The sequence below is a fragment of the Wyeomyia smithii genome, chromosome 2 (assembly GCF_029784165.1).
Source record: "Wyeomyia smithii strain HCP4-BCI-WySm-NY-G18 chromosome 2, ASM2978416v1, whole genome shotgun sequence".
In the NCBI taxonomy this organism is placed as follows: Eukaryota; Metazoa; Arthropoda; class Insecta; order Diptera; family Culicidae; genus Wyeomyia; species Wyeomyia smithii.
In genome coordinates this window covers 57,974,462-57,997,054 of record NC_073695.1, presented here as the reverse complement: position 1 = coordinate 57,997,054, position 22,593 = coordinate 57,974,462, and the positions used below count along the sequence as shown (strand labels likewise).

General features: G+C 36.9%; 2 protein-coding genes across 12 annotated transcripts in view; one reads left to right on the top strand and one right to left on the bottom strand.

The window, feature by feature from the left end:
* The window catches only part of LOC129723213 (high affinity cAMP-specific and IBMX-insensitive 3',5'-cyclic phosphodiesterase 8), a 202,008-nt gene extending 182,275 nt beyond the window's left edge, over positions 1 to 19,733 (top strand). For all 11 annotated transcript variants that reach the window (XM_055677277.1, XM_055677276.1, XM_055677275.1 and 8 more), the window contains 3 exons: positions 16,581 to 16,803; positions 16,865 to 17,293; positions 17,347 to 19,733. In XM_055677277.1, the coding sequence (XP_055533252.1) occupies positions 16,581 to 16,803; positions 16,865 to 17,293; positions 17,347 to 17,510 (816 nt within the window). In that variant the 3' untranslated portion in view covers positions 17,511 to 19,733. The remainder of the gene's footprint in view (positions 1 to 16,580; positions 16,804 to 16,864; positions 17,294 to 17,346) is intronic.
* An 81-nt stretch (positions 19,734 to 19,814) lies between these two features.
* LOC129723215 (protein lethal(2)essential for life-like) lies at positions 19,815 to 20,698 on the bottom strand. Its single transcript, XM_055677286.1, has one exon. The coding sequence runs from the start codon at positions 20,536 to 20,538 to the stop codon at positions 19,936 to 19,938; it is 603 nt and encodes a 200-aa protein (XP_055533261.1). The 5' UTR covers positions 20,539 to 20,698; the 3' UTR covers positions 19,815 to 19,935.
* Between the last annotated feature and the right edge of the window lie 1,895 nt (positions 20,699 to 22,593).

Sequence of the window (22,593 nt, the reverse complement as noted above, 5' to 3'; positions counted from 1 at the left end):
ACTCATTGATTCGTGAATGGGTAAATTAAGCTGTTCATGAGCAGAAACGCGTAGAGTCGTACGATACGTAAGGTAACCGAAATTACTTCACCTCCACGATTCGCTTGTATCCCGTCACTGCAAATATGATAAGGTTTCAAACATGTTGGCACCTGGCGCGCTTTCGTTGGTTCATATATCGAAGATCGCACCACTAACCTCGGGAAAGTGCGTGCACGTCGGGTTCAAAATTGGAAGAGTCGGTCAGTTCCTCTGTTAGTACAAAGCTCGTTATTCCCGTCGTACTCCTAAAATCCTTAATCAATGAAACAAAACGTCTTAGATACATAAAAGATAGGTTCGCGAAAAATATCTTAGTTGACGAGTGCCCCTAAATACCACCAAGAGTTCTATCGTATGTAGAGGAGAAACGCGACAGACAACTAACACAAAATACCTATACCCGTGGTGCTTGTGGAGTGTGCAGGAGTATATCCGGCCTCTAGTAACAACAAGTATCGAACTAACACCCCTTTCCTTCCTTCCTTTGATCTACGTTCTCGACCGGCAGGCGTCGGTACTGATCAGCATGCAGGGGTTATTGGAGATGCACATCGAAAAGCTAAATCCCAAGCAGTAATCACTAAATTCGATATACAACTCCAATCGATCCTGGTCAGTAACGAAGTGGCAACCGGTGGTGATCAATCAAGCTCAAGCTCAAAATAATGATGTTGTAATAGAAGTATAAAATATGAAATTTGACGTAATGTAAATGCTCAAGAAATAGCGAAATAAAAGAAATGACTTTTAATTTCGAACAATACAATCACGAGCGATACCGGGAACGTTCAAATGGTACGAAACCACATTTAAATTATATTGTAGCCACATATATTGATCAAAGCAGGTATAGTTTTAAATAGCCTCTGAATTTTTTTTCTTTCCATAACTTTTGAACCACATATCAAATTGTTATGAAGTTTGTTATTTGTAAGTTTGAGAGATGACTCGTTCGTATGACACTAGTTATGGTCAAATAAGTCGTGTAATCTTTGAGATAATAGAATTTCGTTGTTTTATTAACAATTTAATACATAACGGTTGCTTAGTTCGATTATAATCAAATGAAATGGGAACGTATAGGGCAACCAAACTTTGAAACCACGTGTTAAATCATAATTCATCAGTTAACCCTTAACTAGCCCGTTCATCTGATAATACTATTGATCAAATCGGTTGTGTACTTTCTGAGATAATGAAGTTTCGTGATTTTCACAATTCGATACATTACAGACGAAGTTACAGTTCGGTTACAGTAAAATTTAATAGGGTGTTATGAGTCAGCTAGACCTTTCATTTGACACAACAGGCAAACATAACAGGCAAAGTAATATTCCGATTGCAAAAAAATCAATAGGGTCTTATGGGGTAACTAGACCTTTCATATGACACTGATTTTGTGGAAATGGGTCCAGCCATCTCTGAGAAACATGAGTGAAATTAAACAGTATTCAGAAGACGTTACTTTTCATAACTTTTGAACCACATGTTCAATCTATATAAAATTCAAAAGTTAAGGGTTTTTAAGATAGCCCGTTCATTTGATACCAATTTTATTGAAATCGGTTGTGTGGTTTCTGAGATATTGATGATTTTCGCGATTTTTACATTTTTAAACATAACCTCTAAAATAAAAATCCAATTACAATGAAATTTCATAGGGTCTTATAGGGCAACTAGAACTTTCATTTGAATATAATTTCATTAAAATCGGTCCAGCCATCCTTGAAAAAAGTGAGAGAAAATAAAAATCTGCACATACACACTCACACACAAACACACACACATACATACATACAGAACTGAGTCGAGTGATATATGCCATTCGGCCCTTTGGAGCACTTCCAAATCTTCGGTTTTGCAAGTGATTGCTATACCTTTCTAGGAGAAAGGCAAATAGTTAAAATAGTAATAATTAGGAGTAAAATATTCGTGCTGAAGAAATAGCGAAATAAAATAAATGACTTTGAATTTCGTACACTTCAATCACGAGCAATACCGGGAACTTACGAAAAGCACAATACCAAATTTAAATTTTGTTGAGGCCATATGTTTTGATCAAAGCAGTAACAGTTTCAAATAGTTCTTGAATTTCGTTTCTTTTCATAACTTTTAAACCACATATCAAATTGCTATGAAATTTCTTACTTGTGAGTTTGAGGGACAACCCGTTCAAATGGCACTAGATATGTTCAAATAAGTCGTGTGATCTTTGAGATAATAGACGCTCGTTGTTTTTATAATTTAATACAGTACAGATACAGTTGGAATAAAAATACGATTATAGTCAAATAAAATGGGAACCTATAGGAAAGCCAAACTTTTCATTTGACACTAAGATTGTTGAATTTAGTCCAGCCATTTTTGGGAAAACGAGTGAATTTGAAAAGTCACCGGAACATGTTTCTTTTCACAATTTTTGAACCACGTGTTTAATCACTATAGAATTCATCAATTAATCTTTAACTAGCCCGTTCATTTGATACCAATATTGTTCAAATCGGTTGTGTACTTTCTGAGATAATGAAGTTTCGTGATTTTCATATTTTGATACATTACAGACAAAGTAACAGACCGATTACATTGAAACTCAATAGGGTGTTATGAGGCAGCTAGACCTTTCATTTGACACTTATTTCGTGGAAATCGGTTCAGCCATCTCTGAGAAAAGTGAGTGAGTTTAAGTAGTCTTCGGAATATGTTTCTTTTCAAAGCTGGATTTCACATTTTTAAACATAACAGGCAAAGTAATAGTCCGATTGCAAAAAAAATCAATAGGGTCTTATGGGTTAATTAGACCTTCCAAATGACACTAATTTTGTGGAAATCGGTTCAGCCATTTCTGAGAAGCATGAGTGAGATTAAACACTCTCCAGAACACGTTTCTTTGAATAACTTCTGATCTTCATGAAACTAAAAGTTAAGGGTTTTTTGAGTAGCTCGTTCATTTAAAACCAATTTTGTTAAAATCGGTTGAGTAGTCTCTGAGATAATGATGTTTCGTGATTTTCACATTTTTAAACATAACCTCTAAACTAAAAATCCGATGGCAATGAAATTCAATAGGGTTTTATGGGGCAACTAGACCTCTCATTTGCAAATAATTTCATCAAGATCGGTCCAGCCATCTCTGAGAAAATCGAGATTGGGAGAGCGTTACATACACACACACATACACACACATACAGAAAATGCTCAGCTCGTCAAACTAAGTCGATTGATATACAAGATGCGACCCTTTGGAGCACTTTTATACCTTTGGTTTTTCCAGTGATTGCCATACCTTTCTAGGAGAAAGGCAAAAATCAATTACCTGGAAATAGGTTAGTAATTTCCAAAAATATAGTTCAGCAGGAGGCACTCGAATTCACAACTTCTAATCCCCGGTCAGATGCGTTTTCGCCAGTGACGTAACCACTCAAACTTTGTGTACTTTTCTTCTCAAACTAACAATCGTCACACGAAAAAGCGGTTGAAGTGTATATCATCGCGAAACTACGGTTTTTGCTTCTTCTAGTTCCACCTTACCTGCTGTGTCAATATTTGCACCGGCTTTCGCAGAACATACCATAAAAAGGCTGTTGAGGCCACGCACAAATGGGTGTGGTTTACTTGAAAGAAATGCATTTTTAGTCACAGTTTGTTCTTTGTACGCCGAGCTGGATTTTGAATGATATCAGTTATTCGTCGATACAAAAGTCAACTAAAAATTGGTTTGCAGATGGAATTACACGCAAATATTACTTATTTTTTCAAAATATTTACACAAACAAATTTAGCTCCGACAGCGGAATGTAGTACTAAAGGGATTATGTATCTGCGATTTTTTTCTGGTTGAAAATTATACATGCTTCCTACTTCATACATCCCATTGTAAACTCAAAATTTTATTTTTGGCTTTTGTTGTTGTTAAGGAAAAAACTTTCAACATTTTGTATGAATAAAATACTGTGATGTGTCGATTATATCACGACCAAAACATTTTTTCATGTGATATTTTTAGAACATATTTATTTAAAGTAAGTAAAAAAACAATGTCTTCTATTTAAGAGATCATTTTATTATGTTTTATGTTCAACATGCGTATTCTCAATTACTTGTAAACTCAAACAGAATATGTTTCCAAATCGAAAAAAAAAAAATCATGATATAACAAGACCATAACATATTGAAAGAACTATTGAGGTAGTACTTTTTTCATGGATATATATTTTTCGTAAGAGTCATATATAAAATAAATGCATATTACTACTCCGCTTAGTCCATACAATGATATCGTTTATGTTTTAATTTGCTGTTTTGTGAACATTTTGTTCGCTGGATTTTATTAGGTCAATACATTCAACATTACTACTGTCTGTTTCTACTTTTATAAATTTATTTTCATCCTTTTCGTTATTAGCAGCAAGTCCTGCATAGTTATTAATGGTTCGGCTTCCAGAGCACTAAACATTGTGACATGATGAATTTCATCTTCATTGAAAAGATTATTGATTTGAGTTACACCCATTTACTTTCAAGACTTTGAAATTGTAGTGGATAAAACGTCCTGCCAAGACTTAAAAGCAAGTGTGACTTGAGCTATCCGGTAGGTCTTTCGCATTTTCGGTTGCTTGTGGATTGGTTTTGGACTGTCCTCAGCTTCAATTTTTTTAATATGTGACAGTGCATCTTTTAAAAATTATCTGAAGGTTAGTTGGTCGGCGTGCGACCAGACCGAGCCAAGCGCCAAACACATTGTTTTGAGTAATTAGCATTTGAAGCTGGACCACCCATAAATTTATCGTGTTTGAACTTATCATTGATTCAATGCTGACACGTAATGAATAAGGCTTAAGCAGGTATTAGACGACGCAAATATTTGCTATTTTTGGTACGATTTTCATTTGCACAAAATAAAATCTGTATTGAAAAATAGCAAATATTTGCTTCGTCTAATACCTGCTTTAATGAATGTCCTGTTATCATAAATACGCGAAAAATAGCAATAATTGATAAAATATTTGGTTTTTGTTTTTGACACCTATGCACTCAGTTCACTCTAGTCAAACAAAGATTTAAAAAAATGGTCTTCAGTTCGGTCTGGTCAAACGTATTTAATACAACATATTAACTTGACTATTAAACAAGCTAATTTTTCTCACTAGTCAAACGTCATACATAGATATCAACGCTGCTTTATCTCTCAGTCCAATCTGTATCAAAGATTATACAGCTGATAGACAAGCAAAGCTTTATTTCTGTTGCTCTATTTCCAGGTGCCAAAGCGCTAAGTGTTAAGATAGTATTAATATGAAATGCTCTGGTATTTTGAAGCGGGTTTTGTCTAATTTTATTGATTTAACGTATATTAACCCAGTTTGTTACAAGAAAAAATTTAATTTTATTTGAAAAATATCAAATAAAACTAAAATGCACTTGGTTCGGTCTGGCTCAACAAGTTCTTAAAAAAAAGTGATGTGCCCATTGAAACGAAATTCGGCTCTACGAAAACCACCTGGCTGTTCATTTATCTAATTCTGATGACAGTCGTATTAACGATCTGCTCGAAGTGTAGAAATCAGTTACTGGTTAAAATAAATCGCAAAGTTTGCTTTTAACTCTCAAACAATCACTTTTTTTAGATGCCATGTCTGTGTACACGGTTCACTCTGGTCGAACGCAATTTTGTTCTTTTCACAAAGTGCTACAGAGATTTTTTATTATAACACGCCTATGAACTGTTCAAATGATTTCATTCTTTAATGGGACATAGATTATCAATTTGCACATCCACTGGTGCTAATAACTCAATTTTAAAGAAAATGGCGCTTGGCTCGGTCTGGTCGCACGCCGACCAGTTCTCATCACTCTTTTTCAAGACTACCTATTTATATTTTTTTTGCGTTTTGTTTCGTATTGCCTGAAATGACAGGGCAAAAAAGATGTTACGCATCGTTTCGAAGCAAAAGAGAGAGATTTATAGAGCGTTTGTAGTGAAAATGTGTTTTATATTGCACATGAGCAAGGAACCGTAAGAACGTAAGTTATTGATAATCAATCAGTTTCAAATAAAACTGTGTTCAAAAAGGAGAAAGCCCCTGTTATGGTAGCCATTCACGGTGCTCCCACAGACCGTTATTATAAAACAAAATGCACCAAAGGGTGCATCAAAAGGGCATTACTCAAAAATGTACCGTACGATGTTTTTGAAATTTTGACCAGAGATTCTGGACGTCATAACGAATCGAATGGTGTACTCAGATTCTTTGGTGCATTTTGTTTTATAATAACGGTCTGTGGGAGCACCGTGCATTGTTTTTGAATTTGATATTTTCAAAAAGAAACGTTGAAATTTGTGTCTAACGTTAAAGTTTTTAAATTGGCCGTAGAGGTGTATACTGCTTACTGGCTAAGTCAATGAAAAAATACAACCCTCTTATTCGTGTTATTTGAATGAAAAGATGTTTTTTTATTTACGACGCCAAACCGTTCAAGGTTGTCTTGAAAGGTCCCACTAACGAACAACTCATTGATGAGATCAACATTACTCTGACAGAATTACTTGACATAGTTCTTACCTATGTGACTTTTGTGGAACAATAATCACTATGCAAAACCAGTTATAAACCTGGAATTTCCTTTGTTAATTTTTTAATTCATTTTAAGCGCAAAGAGGTTAACAATTTATTAACTTTCGAAAAAGCACGTAATGTGCAGATAAAGTGGGAGTAATATAGCAAATTTATTTATAGCTCAATATTCTTTTTAAGTCAAATTTTTGTCACATGGATCTTAAATGTTTGAATATTGAAAATATGTTATGTTTCCATTAAATTCTACAACAAACTACTCTTTTGTAGTAGAATTAAATGGAAACAGAACCTATTCTCAAAATTCAATTTCTTTCTTCTAAGACGCCCAAAAAGAAATTTATTTTTAATGCGCTGTCCGTTTAGCTATTGACAGGTCAAACAAAATTCAATTCCCAAATCTTCTTCGGATGCTTCCGGCGAGCACTTTGACGCACCTTCTGCATACACTAGCGACTCCTGAATTCATAGGAATGATTAAAAAGCTATAACCTGTTCACGGCAACTATTTCGAGCTTTAAGGTGATATGTTGTTTCGCTTTTGTCGACCTTTGTCAGATTTGTCCAACTGTCGTCCAGGGGGTTAATGAAGTCATGAAGAACAAATATTTTGCAGTATGATGAGTCATCATGCAAGAAACAAACGCTCTAGGATGATAGAGCCAATACTTTACATTGTAAAAACATTTTTTTTACACAAAAAAAATCAATAAAATATTGAATAATTATTTTAAAGCTCATTTTTGAATATTTTTTTTATAAAAACTACAACAGATTAGCTAAACATTGATGGTTGTCTGATCATGAAGAAAAAGAAAGCAAAACTTTAAAAAAATAAAGCAAGAACGGTGTATTTGATTTTTATAATGTTTCCGACACAGTTGTAGACAGTAAAAAATACACTGCAAGACAAAACAAAAGTTATAAATTAAATATAAATTACCTATCACGAAAAACCCACCTTTTAGAATTTTTTTTTCTACGAACACTACAAACTGTTAGCTGATAGTTAACTTAACTTGGAGAAATAAAAAAAAATAACCTTGTCAAAAATGAACAAATTGTTTTTAAGAAGTTTTTTACAGTGTTTATTTTATTATTTGGAAAGACAAAATTAGTATCTTTAACTTCGACGAAATCATTATACCGATCAAACAAACCGTTTTTGCTCTTAAAATATTTTTATCATTGCTAGGCAATCGGCTCAGTAAAAACTCCTAAAATTAGATTTTCCGTTAACAAAAAGAACGTGTCTATTTTTCTGGAAGGACAAAATTGGGGTAGAGAACCTATTTTAGGCAGAAAAAATTGACTTATATTCCCACCAGTTGACAACCTGAAATATAGCATTTCTTATGTAAAATTGGTCAACAAATGATGGTTTTATCCTGTGCAGGACACGGGAAAGGGTCTCTTTTGTCCTTTTTCATCCTGCGTGTTTTTGGGTTTACTCTGGCTCTGTTTGCCGCTAATTTTTTTGTGCAAAAATGAAATAAATACACGAAGACTCAATAGAGATGGTTCCATTTAGTTCCCGACCCTAGAGAGGGTATATTTCTCCACATTTCACCTTATTTATGTGATTATTGTGTTGAAACGTGTATAACAACAAACGCCGCTTAACGCTTAACGTTTCATTTAGATCTAGGTCTTGTTAGTGGTATAATTTACCACAATTCTCCTTATCCTTGCAATTGATGAAAAGAAAATAAGTTGGAGTCCGTAAAACACGATTAAACTCAAAAACGTATCAGCGGATCGGCGTGAAACTTTGTATGTAGGAGTTTTTGGAGCCGAAATAGGTTATAATGCTGGTTTGAGGACCCTCTCCTTATCTGGAAGGGAGGGCTCCCATACAAATGAACACAAATTTATGTATAACTCGAGAACCAAGCAAATGGAACCAAATTTGGCACGCAGAAATTTTTGAAAATAGGAAATATTTATCTGGTCGTTCGAGACCCTCCCATAGAAATGAAACATAAATTTCTATATAATTCGAGAACTAATCAAGTAAATACAGTCAAACTTGACATAAGGAGGATTTAGAGGATTTCTAAGGGGTTTAGAGAGCAAGACATGTTTTTATGGTGGTTTAATCAAAGGTGATTATTATTGAATTGATATTAGATATAGTTAGGCAGTTGCATCTGTTTTGGCGGGGATTTTCTTCAGCACCCGAATGATGCCTGAATGGCGGCAGTTTTGGTTCTTTTTTTTCGATTGATGTTTTTTCCAAAGATTATTCTGTATAGAAGTGGTACTGTTAAGTTCCGTTTTTGGCACATTACGATTTTGAAACCTTTTGGTTCCGTTTTTGGCAGCACTTTTTTCTGTTTTCCGATTTTCAATGCTCGACTCATTTAATCTTTTACTGATTTTTTTCAACAAATGTAAATACACACAATATATGATATTTTATTGAACATCTCTAAAGATGGAAATAATCGACTAGCTTTACTTAAAATTCTATAAAAAATATTAGGTATGGCTTTTCGAGTGATTTTTATAAAATACTAGCTGACCCGGCATACTTCGTCCCGCCTATTTTTGTGTTTGATTCAATGATTTTAAACATTGCAAATTCATTGATTCCTTACTATTTGTTTATATCGTTTGAAATGAATGGTTTTATCGGAATGGCAACTCGACTTTTGGCTTTCGTACATCACCTCTATTCTGGAAATACCCATATTGGGCGGTATTCAGTTATTTTCGAAAACATCCAGAAACTGAAACTGGTCATCTTCGAATTCAAAACTGGGCTTCTATACAACATTTCGATTACGGAAATATCCACATGTAGTTGTATTCGGTTATTTTCGGCTGTTTTCCAGAAGTTGCCATCTTACAATGTATGAGGTCAATTTTTAGCTGCTTGAATCCTTCTAGTTCCGGTGATAGTCATATTGGGTGGTATTTGGTCATTTTCCGCTGTTCTACAGAAACTGGAAGTCGCCATCCTGGATTCCAAAATGGCATCTGGAGACAATTCTGGCCTCTGAGCGTCATTCTGGTTAAAGAAACACTCATATTGGATGGTATTTGGTCATTTTTGGCTACTTTCTAGAAACCGGAAGTCGCCATCTTGGATTTCAAAAAGGCATTTAGAGAAAATTTCTGGCCTCTGAGCCTCATTCTAGTTAAAGATACACCCATAGTTTGTATGTGTGTCAAACCACGATAGAAATTTGTGTTTGATTTGAATGAGAGCCCTCCCATCCGGAAGTAGGAGGGGTGTCGAACCACCATGAAAATATTTTTTGCTCCCAAAAACCTTCACATGCCAAATTTGGATCCATTTACTTGATTAGTTCTTGAGTTGTGAAGAAATTTGAGTTTCATGAGCCCTCTCTTCCAGTAGAGTACCGAACCACCATGAAAATTTTTCTTGCTCTCAAAAACCTCAACATATAAAATTTGGTTCTATTCACTTGAGTATTTCTCGAGATGTGCAGATACCTATCTAAACATATAAAAATGCAGCTCTGTCTGTCTGTCTGTCTGTCTGTCTGTCTATCTTTCTATCTGTCTGTCTATGGGGTTTTAGGGGCCGAAAAAGGTGACTAAGATAGTTCGAGACCCCTCCCCCTTCTGCAAGGGAGGGGTCCCATACAAATGAAACACAAATTTCTGCACATCTCGAGAACTAACCAAGCAAATAGAACCAAATTTGGCATGTGGATGTTTTTAGGAGTAACAAATATGTCCATGTTGATTCGACACCCTTTCCTCTTCTGGAAGGGAGGGGTCCCATACAAATGAAACACAAACTTCTGCACATCTCGAAGGCTAACCAAGCAAATGGAACCAAATTTGGCAAGTGGATGTTTTTAGGAGTAACAAATATGTCCATGTTGGTTCGACACCCTTCCCTATTCTGAAAGGGAGGGGTCCCATACAAATGAAACACAAATTTCTGCACATCTCGAGAACTAACCAAGTAAATAGAACCAAATTTGGTAGGTAGATGTTTTTAGGGGTAACAAATATATCCATAATGGTTTGACACCCCTCCCTCTTCTGGAAGGGAGGGGTCCCATACAAATGAAATACGAATTTCGCACAGCTCGAGAACCAATCAACCAAATACAACCACATTTGGTATGTGAATGTTTTTAGAGGTAACAAGTATGTCTATAGTGGTTTCATAGCAAATGAAACACAAATTTCTGCTTATCTCGAGAACTAACCAACTAAATGGAACCAAATTTGCCAGGTGATTGTTTTTGGGGGCAACAAATATAATGGTTTGACACCCCTCTCTCTTCTATAAGGGAGGGGTGCGGGGGTCCCGATCTCCGTCCGGGATCAATTGTTTTTTACACAGATGGTTCAAAAATGAACGATCGAGTGGGAGCAGGAGTAACAGGCCCAGGAGTAGATCTATCAATTCCGATGGGTCGATGGCCAACCGTTTTCCAAGCCGAAGTCCAAGCTATACTAGAATGTCCTGTTATATGCCTACGCAGGAAATAAAGACACTCCAACATTTGCATCATGTCCGACAGTCAAGCAGCTTTAAATGCTCTGAAGTCTGCAACATGCACATCAAAACTTGTTTGGGAGTGTTCTCAATCACTTCAAACACTGGGTTGCAATAATCAAGTAAATTTATATTGGGTTCCTGGTCACTGTGACTGAGACTTGGATCGTCTCATCAGTACATAGGACCAGAACCTTTCTGTGGCTTATCCGCTTCTTCACTTAAAATGGAGCTGAAAGCATGGGAAATTTCGAAGGTGGAGTCCAACTGGACAAATACTTCCATTGGTAGGCAGTCAAAGTGGTTTATAACACCGAACGGTCCTGTGACTCGCAAAATACTGGAGCTTTCAAAGAAAGATCTAAGCACATATACTGGTCTAATAACAGGGCATTGTCCGAGCCGTAATCACTTGAAGCTTATGAAAAAACTTCAAGATGATACGTGTCGCTTATGTGTCATGGAAAAAGAAGACTCGGAACACCTGTTATGCCGATGTCCGGCAAATATTAATAAAAGACATAAGTTCTTCAATAGGGGGCTGTTAGAACCCTCTGAAATCTGGAGAACAACTCCCAGTACGGTTATTCGCTTCATGCGAAGTGTAATACCAGACTGGACTAATGCTATTGGTCATATCATGACGGCCACTTCCAATAGTGGTACGTTATCCTGACTTAGCAAAATTAAAAAGGGCATATATCACAAAAGATCAAAAAATTCGAGGTCTATTTCGACTGTAACGATTTCAAATTTATGGTGTTTCGGCTTGCAGTCTTCTCTTAAAAGATCAAAACAGAAGTTTGTCTACTGTCCTACGTTTCGGCTACCCCGCAATACGTTCTCTCAGAGAGAAAACAGCACTCATCTCCCATTGTATCGACGAGCGTCATCGGTTTAACCTTACCGAAACCAAAATATTGGACTTCACACACAGGAAATCATCTCTGAGCTTGCTCGAGATGGTATGGATCTACAACGACACATCCACAGTCAACAAACGCACCGACGTAGACGGACTAAATGCTACATTCGCTGGCATCTTGCATGCAATAGACAAACACAGAAACAAACAGCAACAGATAGTAAACAGCATAAACTAGATTACAGTAATACCCACAAGAGTAGTGACAACACGCCGAAGCAGTAAAGTATAGTGAACTTTAAAAACCATACAAAAAAGTTTATTTTTCAAAAGCACATAGAACAATCAAACACCTTTGATGTACATAACAGGACGCTTACACGTAGAAATATTACAGTTAATGACGATAGACAGAAACCTAGTAAGTACACGCAACGCCTATACACTCCTCACACTAAATTGTTAAAATGTTTTATACAGTAATTCCCGGAAGAAGGCTTAATACACTCAGCCGAAACGTAGGACAGTAGACAAACTTCTGTTTTGATCTTTTAAGAGAAGACTGCAAGCCGAAACACCATAAAAAAGATCAAAAAATTGTTCGCAGTGATAAAATACCCAACACGGAAAAAAAGGGAGGGGTCCCATACAAACGAAACTCAAATTACGCACAGCTCGAGAACCAATCAAGCAAATATAACCAAATTTAGCAGGTGAATGTTTTTAGGTGTAACAATCATGTCCATAATGTTTCGACACTCTTCCTTCTTCTGGTATGTCTCCAAATACCATTTTGAAATCCAAAATGGCGACTTCCCGTTTCTGAAAAATAGCGGCAAATGATCTTATACCACCAAACATGGGTATTTCCGGAATTGTTATGGTGCACTGAAGCCACAAATCGACCTCAGACAACATTTCGAATTGTAAGATGGCGGCTTCCGGTGTCTGGAAAACGGCCGAAAATGATCAAATAACACCCAATATGAGTGTTTCTTCAACCAGATTGACGTTAAGAGGCCAAAAATTGTCTCCTAATGCCAATGTGAAATCCAAGATGGCGACTTCCGGTTTCTGAAAATCAGCGGCAAATGACCAAATACCACCCAATATGAGTATTTCCGGGATTGTTATGATGCGCTGAAGCCACAAATCGACCTCAGACAACATTTTGAATTGTAAGGTGGCGACTTCCGGTGTCTGGAAAACAGCCGAAAATGATCAAATACCACTTAATATGAGCGTTTCTTCAATCAGATTGACGCACGGAGGCCAGAAATTGTTCCCAAATGTCTTTTTGAAATCCAAGATAGCGACTTCCGGTTTCCGAAAAACAGCGGCAAATGACCAAATACCACCTAATATGGGTATTTCCGGAATTGTTATGATGCACTGAAGCCACAAATCGACCTCAGACAACATTTTGAATTGTAAGATGGCGATTTCCGGTATCTGGAAAACAGCCGAAAATGACCAAATACCACCCAATATGAATATTTCTTGGATTGTTATGATGCACTGAAGCCACAATTCGACCTCAGACCAGAACCAGACCATTTCAACCAGAATGACGCTCAGAGGCCAAAAATTGTCTCCTAATGCCATTCTGAAATCCAAGATGGCGACTTCCGGTTTCTGAAAAACAGCGGCAAATGACCAAATACCACCCAATAGGCGTCGTACACTAATTACGTAACGGATGAAGAGGGGTGGGGGGGGAGGCGGGATAAGTCCGCGTTACTTAAAGTTACATAGGGGGGAGGGGTGGGGGGTTGTTGAGCCCGTTACGTAACTGAGATGTTTGATCAAAATTGCAAATTTGGAGGGGGGGACAGGTTGTCCAGCGTTACGTAAGGGGCCATCCACATACCACGTGGACAGATTTTTAACGATTTTGACCCCCCCCCCTCCCCCTCCGCCTCCGTGGACAACTGCACATATAAATTCTAAAAATTTTGTATGGACCGTGGACATTAGCAAACCCCCCCCCCCCAAAGCTGTCCACGTGGTATGTGGATGGCCCCTAACCTTAGGGGGGAGTCATATCTAACGTTACTTATCGTTACATAAGGGGAAGGGGGTCTGAAATCTAGGTTTTTAGCGTTACGTAATTTGTGTACGACACCATATGGGTATTTCCGGGATTGTTATGATGCACTGAAGCCACAAATCGACCTCAGACAACATTTTGAATTGTAAGATGGCAACTTCCGGTGTCTGGAAAACAGCCGAAAATGATCAAATACCACTTAATATGAGCGTTTTCTTAATCAGATTGACGCACGGAGGCCAGAAATTGTTCCCAAATGCCATTTTGAAATCCAAGATGGCGACTTCCGGTTCCCGAAAAACAGCGGCAAATGACCAAATACCACCCAATATGGGTATTTCCGGGATTGCTATGATGCACTGAAGCCACAAATCGACCACTGAAGCCAAAAATCGACCTCAGACAATATTTTGAATTGCAAGATGGCGACTTCCGGTGTCTGGAAAACACCTAAAATGATTAAATACCACTCAATATGAGCGTTTCTTTAACCAGATTGACGCACGGAGGGCCAAAATTGTTTTGAAATCCAAGATGGCGACTTCCGGTGTCCGGAAAACAGCCTAAAGTGACCAAATACCACCCAATATGAGTATCTCAGGAACGAGAATTAAGCTGAAAATTGACCTCAGACACCATTATGAATTGTAGGATGGCAACTTCCGGTTTCTAAAAAACCAAAAATAGCCGATTTCCATACAAAATGAGTATCTTCGGAACCAGAATGATACACAGGAGCTAGAATCGACCACAGACACCATTTTGAATTCGAAGATGGCGACATCCGGTTTCTGGAAAACAGCCAAAATGACCAAATAACACCCAATATGGGTGTTTCTCAAACCAGAATGACGTTCAGGGACCAGAAATTGTCTCCAAATGCCATTTTTAAAGCCAAGATGGCGATTTACGGTTCCGGATCACCGGATCCAGAATGATGCAAGGAGCTATAAATTGACCTCAGACAACAGTTAGAATTGAAAAATGGCAACTTCTGGAAAACATCCGCAAATAACCGAATACTCCTACATATGGATAAGTCCGTAATAGAAATGATGTAAAGAAGCCAAGCATTGACCCTGGACACCATTTTGATTTAGAAGATGACCACTTTCAGTTTCTGGAAAACAACGAAAATAACTGAAATGCACCCAATATATATCCGGAATAGAGGTCATGTACAAAAGCCAAAAGATGAGGATGTTGCCATTCCGATAAAACCAATTATTTTTAAACGATATAATCCAATCGCAAGGAATCAATAAATTTGAAATGTTTAAAATTATTAAATTAAACACTAAAATAGGCGGGACGAAGTTTGCCGGGTCAGCTAGTTGTCTATAACTTTGCCGAAGACCAATTATTTTTTTTTAGAATTTCGGTTTTTTATTTTCTTGTTTTAGAAGAAATTTTTTTACGGCGTATTGTTCCTTCGGAGAGACCAAATTATTTTTTGCAATTTTGCCACAGATGTCACACCGTTCGAACAAAAATGTAAAACTGTCTGTAATCATCATTAATCGTCATCATAATCATTAAAAAATAAAACAAAGCACAAATTGACATCTTCAGCCCATAAGAATATCTATGCATAATTTTTCCAAATCGAAATAAAATATAAACTAACATATCAAAATTGAAACATATTTTTTATTTTTGAATTACTTAGTATGGTTAATTTCATGGACAAGTTAGCGTGCTACGTATGTAGATATCTCTACAAACATTTTGTATACTAAAAATCCATCAATATTGTTTCAGCTTGTTTAATGGTTTTTTTTCTGTAACCTCTGATAAGTTTTTTTTTTTGAGTAACTTTGATATTGTTGAAATAATAAAAATATTTTACGTATTTTGAAGTGTATGCCTTAATTTGATTACTCTTTTAATCTTTTGTAGAAGTTTATTATGTACATTAGTTAAGTTTATTATGTACATTAGCTATCTAAATTTTGTTATGTTGAAAAATTTGATCTTATTAATTACAGAATCTGTCCAATATTCGAAAGTAATACAAAGCTATTAAAGAATGAAAGGATGTCTTCGATAAGCGTTTCGCAAAGATTTTCTCATCGACCACAGTGCGCAGTGGACTAGAAAATGTCAAAAGAATTATTAAATAACGTGTTTCAATCCAACATCGAAATAATAGTCTAAGTGTTGTTCTCTAAAATAATAATAAAGCAAATTTTGATGGATCGATTGAACCAAAATGTAATAAATTTTAAAAAAGCTGTATTATGCCATCGCCTACGTTAATTTTTCATATCAATCATTATCATACACGGAACCAAGCATCATGCATTATTGTTCCGCAAACATCAATCAATTTTCCTGACAGCAAACGCGTGACAGGTATTATACACAAGCTTACTGTTCGTGACACTGAATCTCGCTGATGGAGGTGCATGTTCAGTTAATGAATGTTATACGGGATACTTAGTCAGACAGTTTTCCTGTCTTCCCAAGCACTAGGTAGCAGAATAGAAGGCATCCTGTTTTTATTTTTATTTTTTCATTCACCATAAGCAAGATTAAAAATCAAACTCATGTCATTTCCAACAGGCGACAGCGTGCTATCTGCAACAGTTGGCCACCCGCGAGATCAAGGTGATGGACCGGATGGACGAAGCCACCGCTCTAATAGCGGCAGCAACCCATGACATTGAGCACCCCGGTCGCTCGTCGGCATTCCTGTGTAACTCCGACCATGAGCTGGCTCTGCTGTACAACGACAATTGCGTACTAGAATCACACCACGCGGCAACTACCTTCAAGTTGACGCTTAGTTAGTACCCTAGACTGCTTCATAACCTCCAACAATCATTCATAGCATTCTTCTTTCCCAGACGATGACAAGGTCAATATCTTCAAAAATCTTGACCGAGAAATGTACAAACTAGCTCGTCAAATTATCGTCGACATGATCCTGGCCACGGAGATGACCCGACACTTTGAACACTTGGCCAAGTTTGTGAGTGTGTTCGGAACGGACGTGGACGGCAGGGATTCATCGCACGAGAACGACGAGAACCAGGTTCTAGTGCGAAGGATGTTAATCAAGTGTGCCGACGTCAGCAATCCAACCCGACCGCTGAAATTCTGCGTCGAATGGGCCCGCCGAATTGCGGAGGAGTACTTCACCCAAACGGACGAGGAAAAGCGAAGAAATTTGCCGATTGTTATGCCTATGTTTGACCGGACGACTTGCAGCATTTCCAAGAGTCAGATCGGATTTATCGAATATATCATTCACGACATGATGGATGCATGGAACAGTAAGTGGAGCGTAGAGTTTTGCTTTTCGATTTCTCATTTGTCACTATTTTAGGTTTCATTGATATGCCCGAAATCATTCGCTACATGGAACACAACTACTCCAAATGGAAGCTGTTCGAAGAGCAGGGCATAAACACGCTGAACGACATCAAGCGGATGCAGCTCACGCTCAACGCCGAGGCGGCCGGCTCGTCCTCGATAGAAGAACTCCCGTAGGTACGTCAGAAAAAAGAAGCTTCGAGTGTCTGGAAAGTCCCTTCCCAGATTCGGTTTGTTCAATTAAAGCAGCCATACATGTATCTAAACATATATATTTGATAGGCATTTGTCGATATCGCAGCGCGAGCAATGTTTTAGTCTTATTTTTTCTCCAACTCATTAAAGCACATTTGGTGGTTAAAAGTTGTGCCAGGAGAAGAAAATTATATTTCCAAGCATAGATTCCCTGGAGCCAACTTTTCTTGTGAGCTCTTTTTTGCTTGCTGATGTCGGGTAGTTTTCTTCGATAAATTGGAAGGCCCATAATGATACATGCTTACGGTCCTCGGTTCCAGACAACAGGAAGATGGAGTGGAAAATTGTCTGAAGCAAAACATAACTTTCTACTGCCTTACAACAGAAAAAGTTTGACACGCAACAAGAGTGTACGTGCGGAAGATTCTATCGGTATTAAAATTTTGTGGCGGAGATAGAATTTGGCAAACAACTTAGAAACGCTAGTAAAAGATTTTTTCTGAGAATTCAATTCAATATTTTATGCTCTTGAAATAATTTTGATGTATTTGGCTTCCGCGAAGAACACATTCTGAGTCTAGCCGCGTGATATTAAATCAGTTGGAAATAATGCAGATCCTATAAAGCTCTTGTTGTGATTCAGGATCGTAGCAAACGAAAAGGTACACAAAGTCCTATTCATTTATCTGTTTTGATTTTGAATTCTTTTTGTATTTCATCGAAACTACCCGAGAACTGTAGTAACGTTCTCGTTGTCTTCCAGATTTTTTTCAAAGCTACTATAGATTTGTGAGTGAATTATACTAAGTGTCATAGAATCCACACAACAACCATAAATGTTTCACAATGTTCTTACCGCACCTCTTCTCTCTTCGAAGTATGTGTCTAACGAAAAAATAAACCGAATGTAAAGATTAACAAATTTAATTTTGCAGTTTAATAAATGGTTCGAACTGTGCTACCATAAAGACTATAAGGCGAATCATAACACAAATGTGAAGCTAAATCAATGTTTGCAGGGTCGAGACAAATTTATACTGTAGACAAAAGAAAATTGTATTCAGTGGCTTACCCAACCAATTAATTAGTGTTTTTGGAAACCCCACTATAGATAAAACCCCCGAAAGACACCGACAAAGGTTGAGCCAATTTAGATGGAAATTGTAAAAGATAACGAAAACCCAATCTCGGTATGTTCGTACACCCTTTAAAGTACGAAAGCTGGTTGCTGTTTTCTCCAATCGTCTAGCTAGGAATAAATGTAACGTTACTATTTACTATTCCCGATATCGTCTTCACAATCGAAAAAAGAATGGTTTCACTAACTTTGTGGAACGTTCTTGTATAGTAGAAAAAAGTAACCATTAGAAAGGATACATTTTACTGTGTATACACGCGAAACACACACATACACAAATTGATGTTTTAATATGATCATCGCTCCGAACGAACTGCGGGCGGGCACAAAAGGATTCCCTGCAGAACAGGAAAACGTTGATTGAACCAAACAAACCACGACTTGAACCAACTAAACTTTAAAAAAAATGTGTGTGTTCGTGTTTATGTTTGTGCTAGACTAAAACTAATACACTATTTCTCTGATATGCTGGCCATATCACTTTTACACACTTGATTAAATGTCATTACTGTACCAGTGGATGAGATTGAACCGAGAGAGAATGGTTTTTTTTTTCAATCTATACAAAAACAATAACGATGTTAACTGATTGTAAGTCATATATATATATATATATATATATATATATATATATATATATATATATATATATATATATAGACACCCAAAAAATGTAGTAGAAAGTACGGTGAAACAAAACAATATGATTTGTTTGTCAACATAAGCAGCTGAACAACTACAAGAAAACATAAATATACATTTAGAAAAGAATCATCGTAAACACTAGAGCCTAATATTTAAATTAAATTAAAACAGATTAATAAAGGCAAAGGCAAGAGAGTAGCAAAAATTCGATCCAACCGGGGAGAACAAAAACAACTCTCATAATAGCAACAATAGTCTAATTCCGGAATAAACGCTAGATGTTCTATTGAATCTGAAAACACTAACACTGTGCTAATGTACGCGCGTAAATAGGAAAAGAGATCAATGCAAAAAGAGAAGAGAATAAAAACTAACAAAGTCGTAGAAATCTAATTCTACAATAAAGAGATTGATGAGTGAAATTCGCTTTACGGTGTTCTTTGTTTGACCCTGAAAAAAAAGGTTTGGCCAGTTTCTTTCGAAAAACAGTAATCAATGGAAAATTTTAACAGAACTTTTCAAACTTTATTTGGCATATTTAGGAACGAACAATATTTATATCGAGGTAGCATTGTTATTCTGGTAAACCACATTTCCAAATGCATAACTTTGGATCCAATCAATCTATTTTCCATCCTTGCTCGCCTCCTCAGTTGGTGGCTTTTCTCCCGACTTGTCAGTTACCTTCTTCATCGGTTCGCCAGTTTGTGTAATAGGAATTGATCTGGCCCCTTCTGGTTCTGGCAAAGCCTTCTTCGGCGCCGTGATGGTGAGAATACCATCCGAAGAAAGTGATGAAACGATCGCCTCGGAATCGTGTCCCTTGGGCAACATGTAGCGCCGTACAAAGTGTCTGGAGATGTATCCGTGTTCATCCTGTTTTTCCTCGTGCTTTCCCTCCACCAAAATGCTATTATCGGTTGCCTTGACGGAAATTTCCTCCGGAGAGAACTGCTGAACATCTAGATTTATTTGGAACTTATCACCGCCGATGTTAATCGTAGATCCAGAATCCTGAGGTACCGCGAGGCTGCTGTTGCGCCACAATCGATTATAACCCGAGCGAGGACGATTCTGCTGGAGAGTTGCAGCTGAGGTGAGAGCCGTGAGTAAATCATCAGCTGTGAGACCGCTTCCGAAATGTTGATCCATCAGCCGAGATGTTCGCAGTGGTGTGTCCCAGCAGTCTTCCCACCAGTCACGGAACAAAATTGGCACGAGCGGCATTTTGACTTTAATTCACTGATTTATTCTGTGTCACTAAAATTTAAAACGATTTGGAACACTTTTGAATGTGCTAACGTTTGCGATTTTCACTTCTCACTTGCTGTTGTGGAATTGATTGCTGCTCGAACTACGTTTCCCCTATTTATACGGGCAACAGAGAGGTGAGAGTTCATTCGGAAAGTCGCGCGTCGTGTGCGAGCGTTCATTGCGCTCTCGCGTCCCAAAGCTGCTAGAAAGTTCGTGAGCCAACGCAGAAGCAAAGAATTCGCTCGAACGTTCGAATGGGCGCCGAAAATGAAATGAATTTGTTTACCAAACGTGTAAACAACTTTTATTACAGCCGAATATTTGTATACCTGCTTGAACGATTTCTTTTTCGTTGTTTTTTTTTGCAGATGAAATGTTGTCGATTCGATTATATAAAAAAAAATTCAGATAATATACTAATGAGTAAATAATAAATTATTTATTTGAGATATAACGCTAATATCCCTGTATCAAAATAGTATATAACTCAAAAAAATATTCTCAAAATAATGTTGAGAGATACTAAAGCAAGTAGTATACGGGAAACGACTGGCTCTGATCTAAGAGAAAGCTGCTGATATATTTATGGCAACTATTTCCCTCTCAAGAATATTTTTTCAAAAGAAAGTAATCGAAACAGACTAATTTACTGTTAAAATATACATATTCTATCAGAATGACATCAAAGTTGTGCATAAATAAAAATATTCTTAAACAGTGGCGTAGCATGACCGGGTGCCACCCGGGGCGGAAAATTTGGGTGTCACCCCTTTTTCCATGGATGTCACCCCCATCAGTAAAATCATTTTGTTATCAAAAATTGTGAGAGTTAGCACGGTCGTTTTCAGTTACCCTAAATCTACCCATTTTTGAAAAATTGGTTGAGATTATATTCTTAGAAGCAAGTTTAAAAAAAAATCCATCAAGTCTATCACAGAAGCTATTGAGCTTTTTTTGATTCGAACGTTTTTGGACATATCATCTTCAAGGGCTGGTTTACCCCACTGAACGATGAAAAAAATTTAAATTTTGCTAAACTTCCTACCTTGGATAGACAAACACACGCAGAAAATTTCAGCCCAATCGGAAAACATCAAAGCAACGTCCCTCAGAAAGGTCACACTGTTTGCAAAGATGCAAAAACGTGATCAGAATGAATATTTTACAGAAGTTGAAATTTTGTGATTATTCCTCATAAAACTGTGAAACGAATTTTACTTCTCTCATTTTTGTATATAAAAATTCACTTTGTTCGGCAAAGTTGTAGCACATTCTATAAGAAACAACTTTGTTGAAGGCACCATACATCTATCTTCCTATTTAAATGGATTTTTGTGGAGTTTTTTTTATAGATTGCTACTAAAAATTTTTTTCAATAACATTTGATAGGTATTTTTCTACAAATTTTCAATATTTTATAATGTTGTTCGCTATAACGAAACAAACAATTTCATCAAAGAAAGTAAATTTTTTCTCTAATAGTTCTTTGATTATTGATGATTTTTGTTCAAACAATGTACTAATTTGCTAACAGATATCTAAAAAATTAGCAAATACCTGCAGACAAAACCATTTCTATATTAAAGTATAAGCACAGACGTAACACTGGAACGTAGCTCCATCGCCGCACAACACGATCATTTCAATTTCTAATCGAATAACAGTCATCGCGCTACAACACGGTCTGAAGCGCTGTCATGCAATCTCATACATATTTTGTGGTTCCCAATGTGACACATGCATGTACGGTAGCGCTGAAGTCGAAATAGAAGGGGCAGCGCGAACATGGCAGCAGATAGTGCTAGTGTTACTATCGTCAAGTACTGTTATTATTGTAACGATGATTTGATTGAAAGTTTGTTCGAAGTGTTATGTCTGTTAGTCTGTGGTATAAGTAAAACATCCTTCAAGCCAGATATAGTCATTTGTCTCTCGCTTCCATCTGCAATCTCTCTCTTCGTAGTTATCTTTGAATAATTTAGTGCACTATTAGGAAAAAATCCTAAATAACTTAATAAATAAATATAT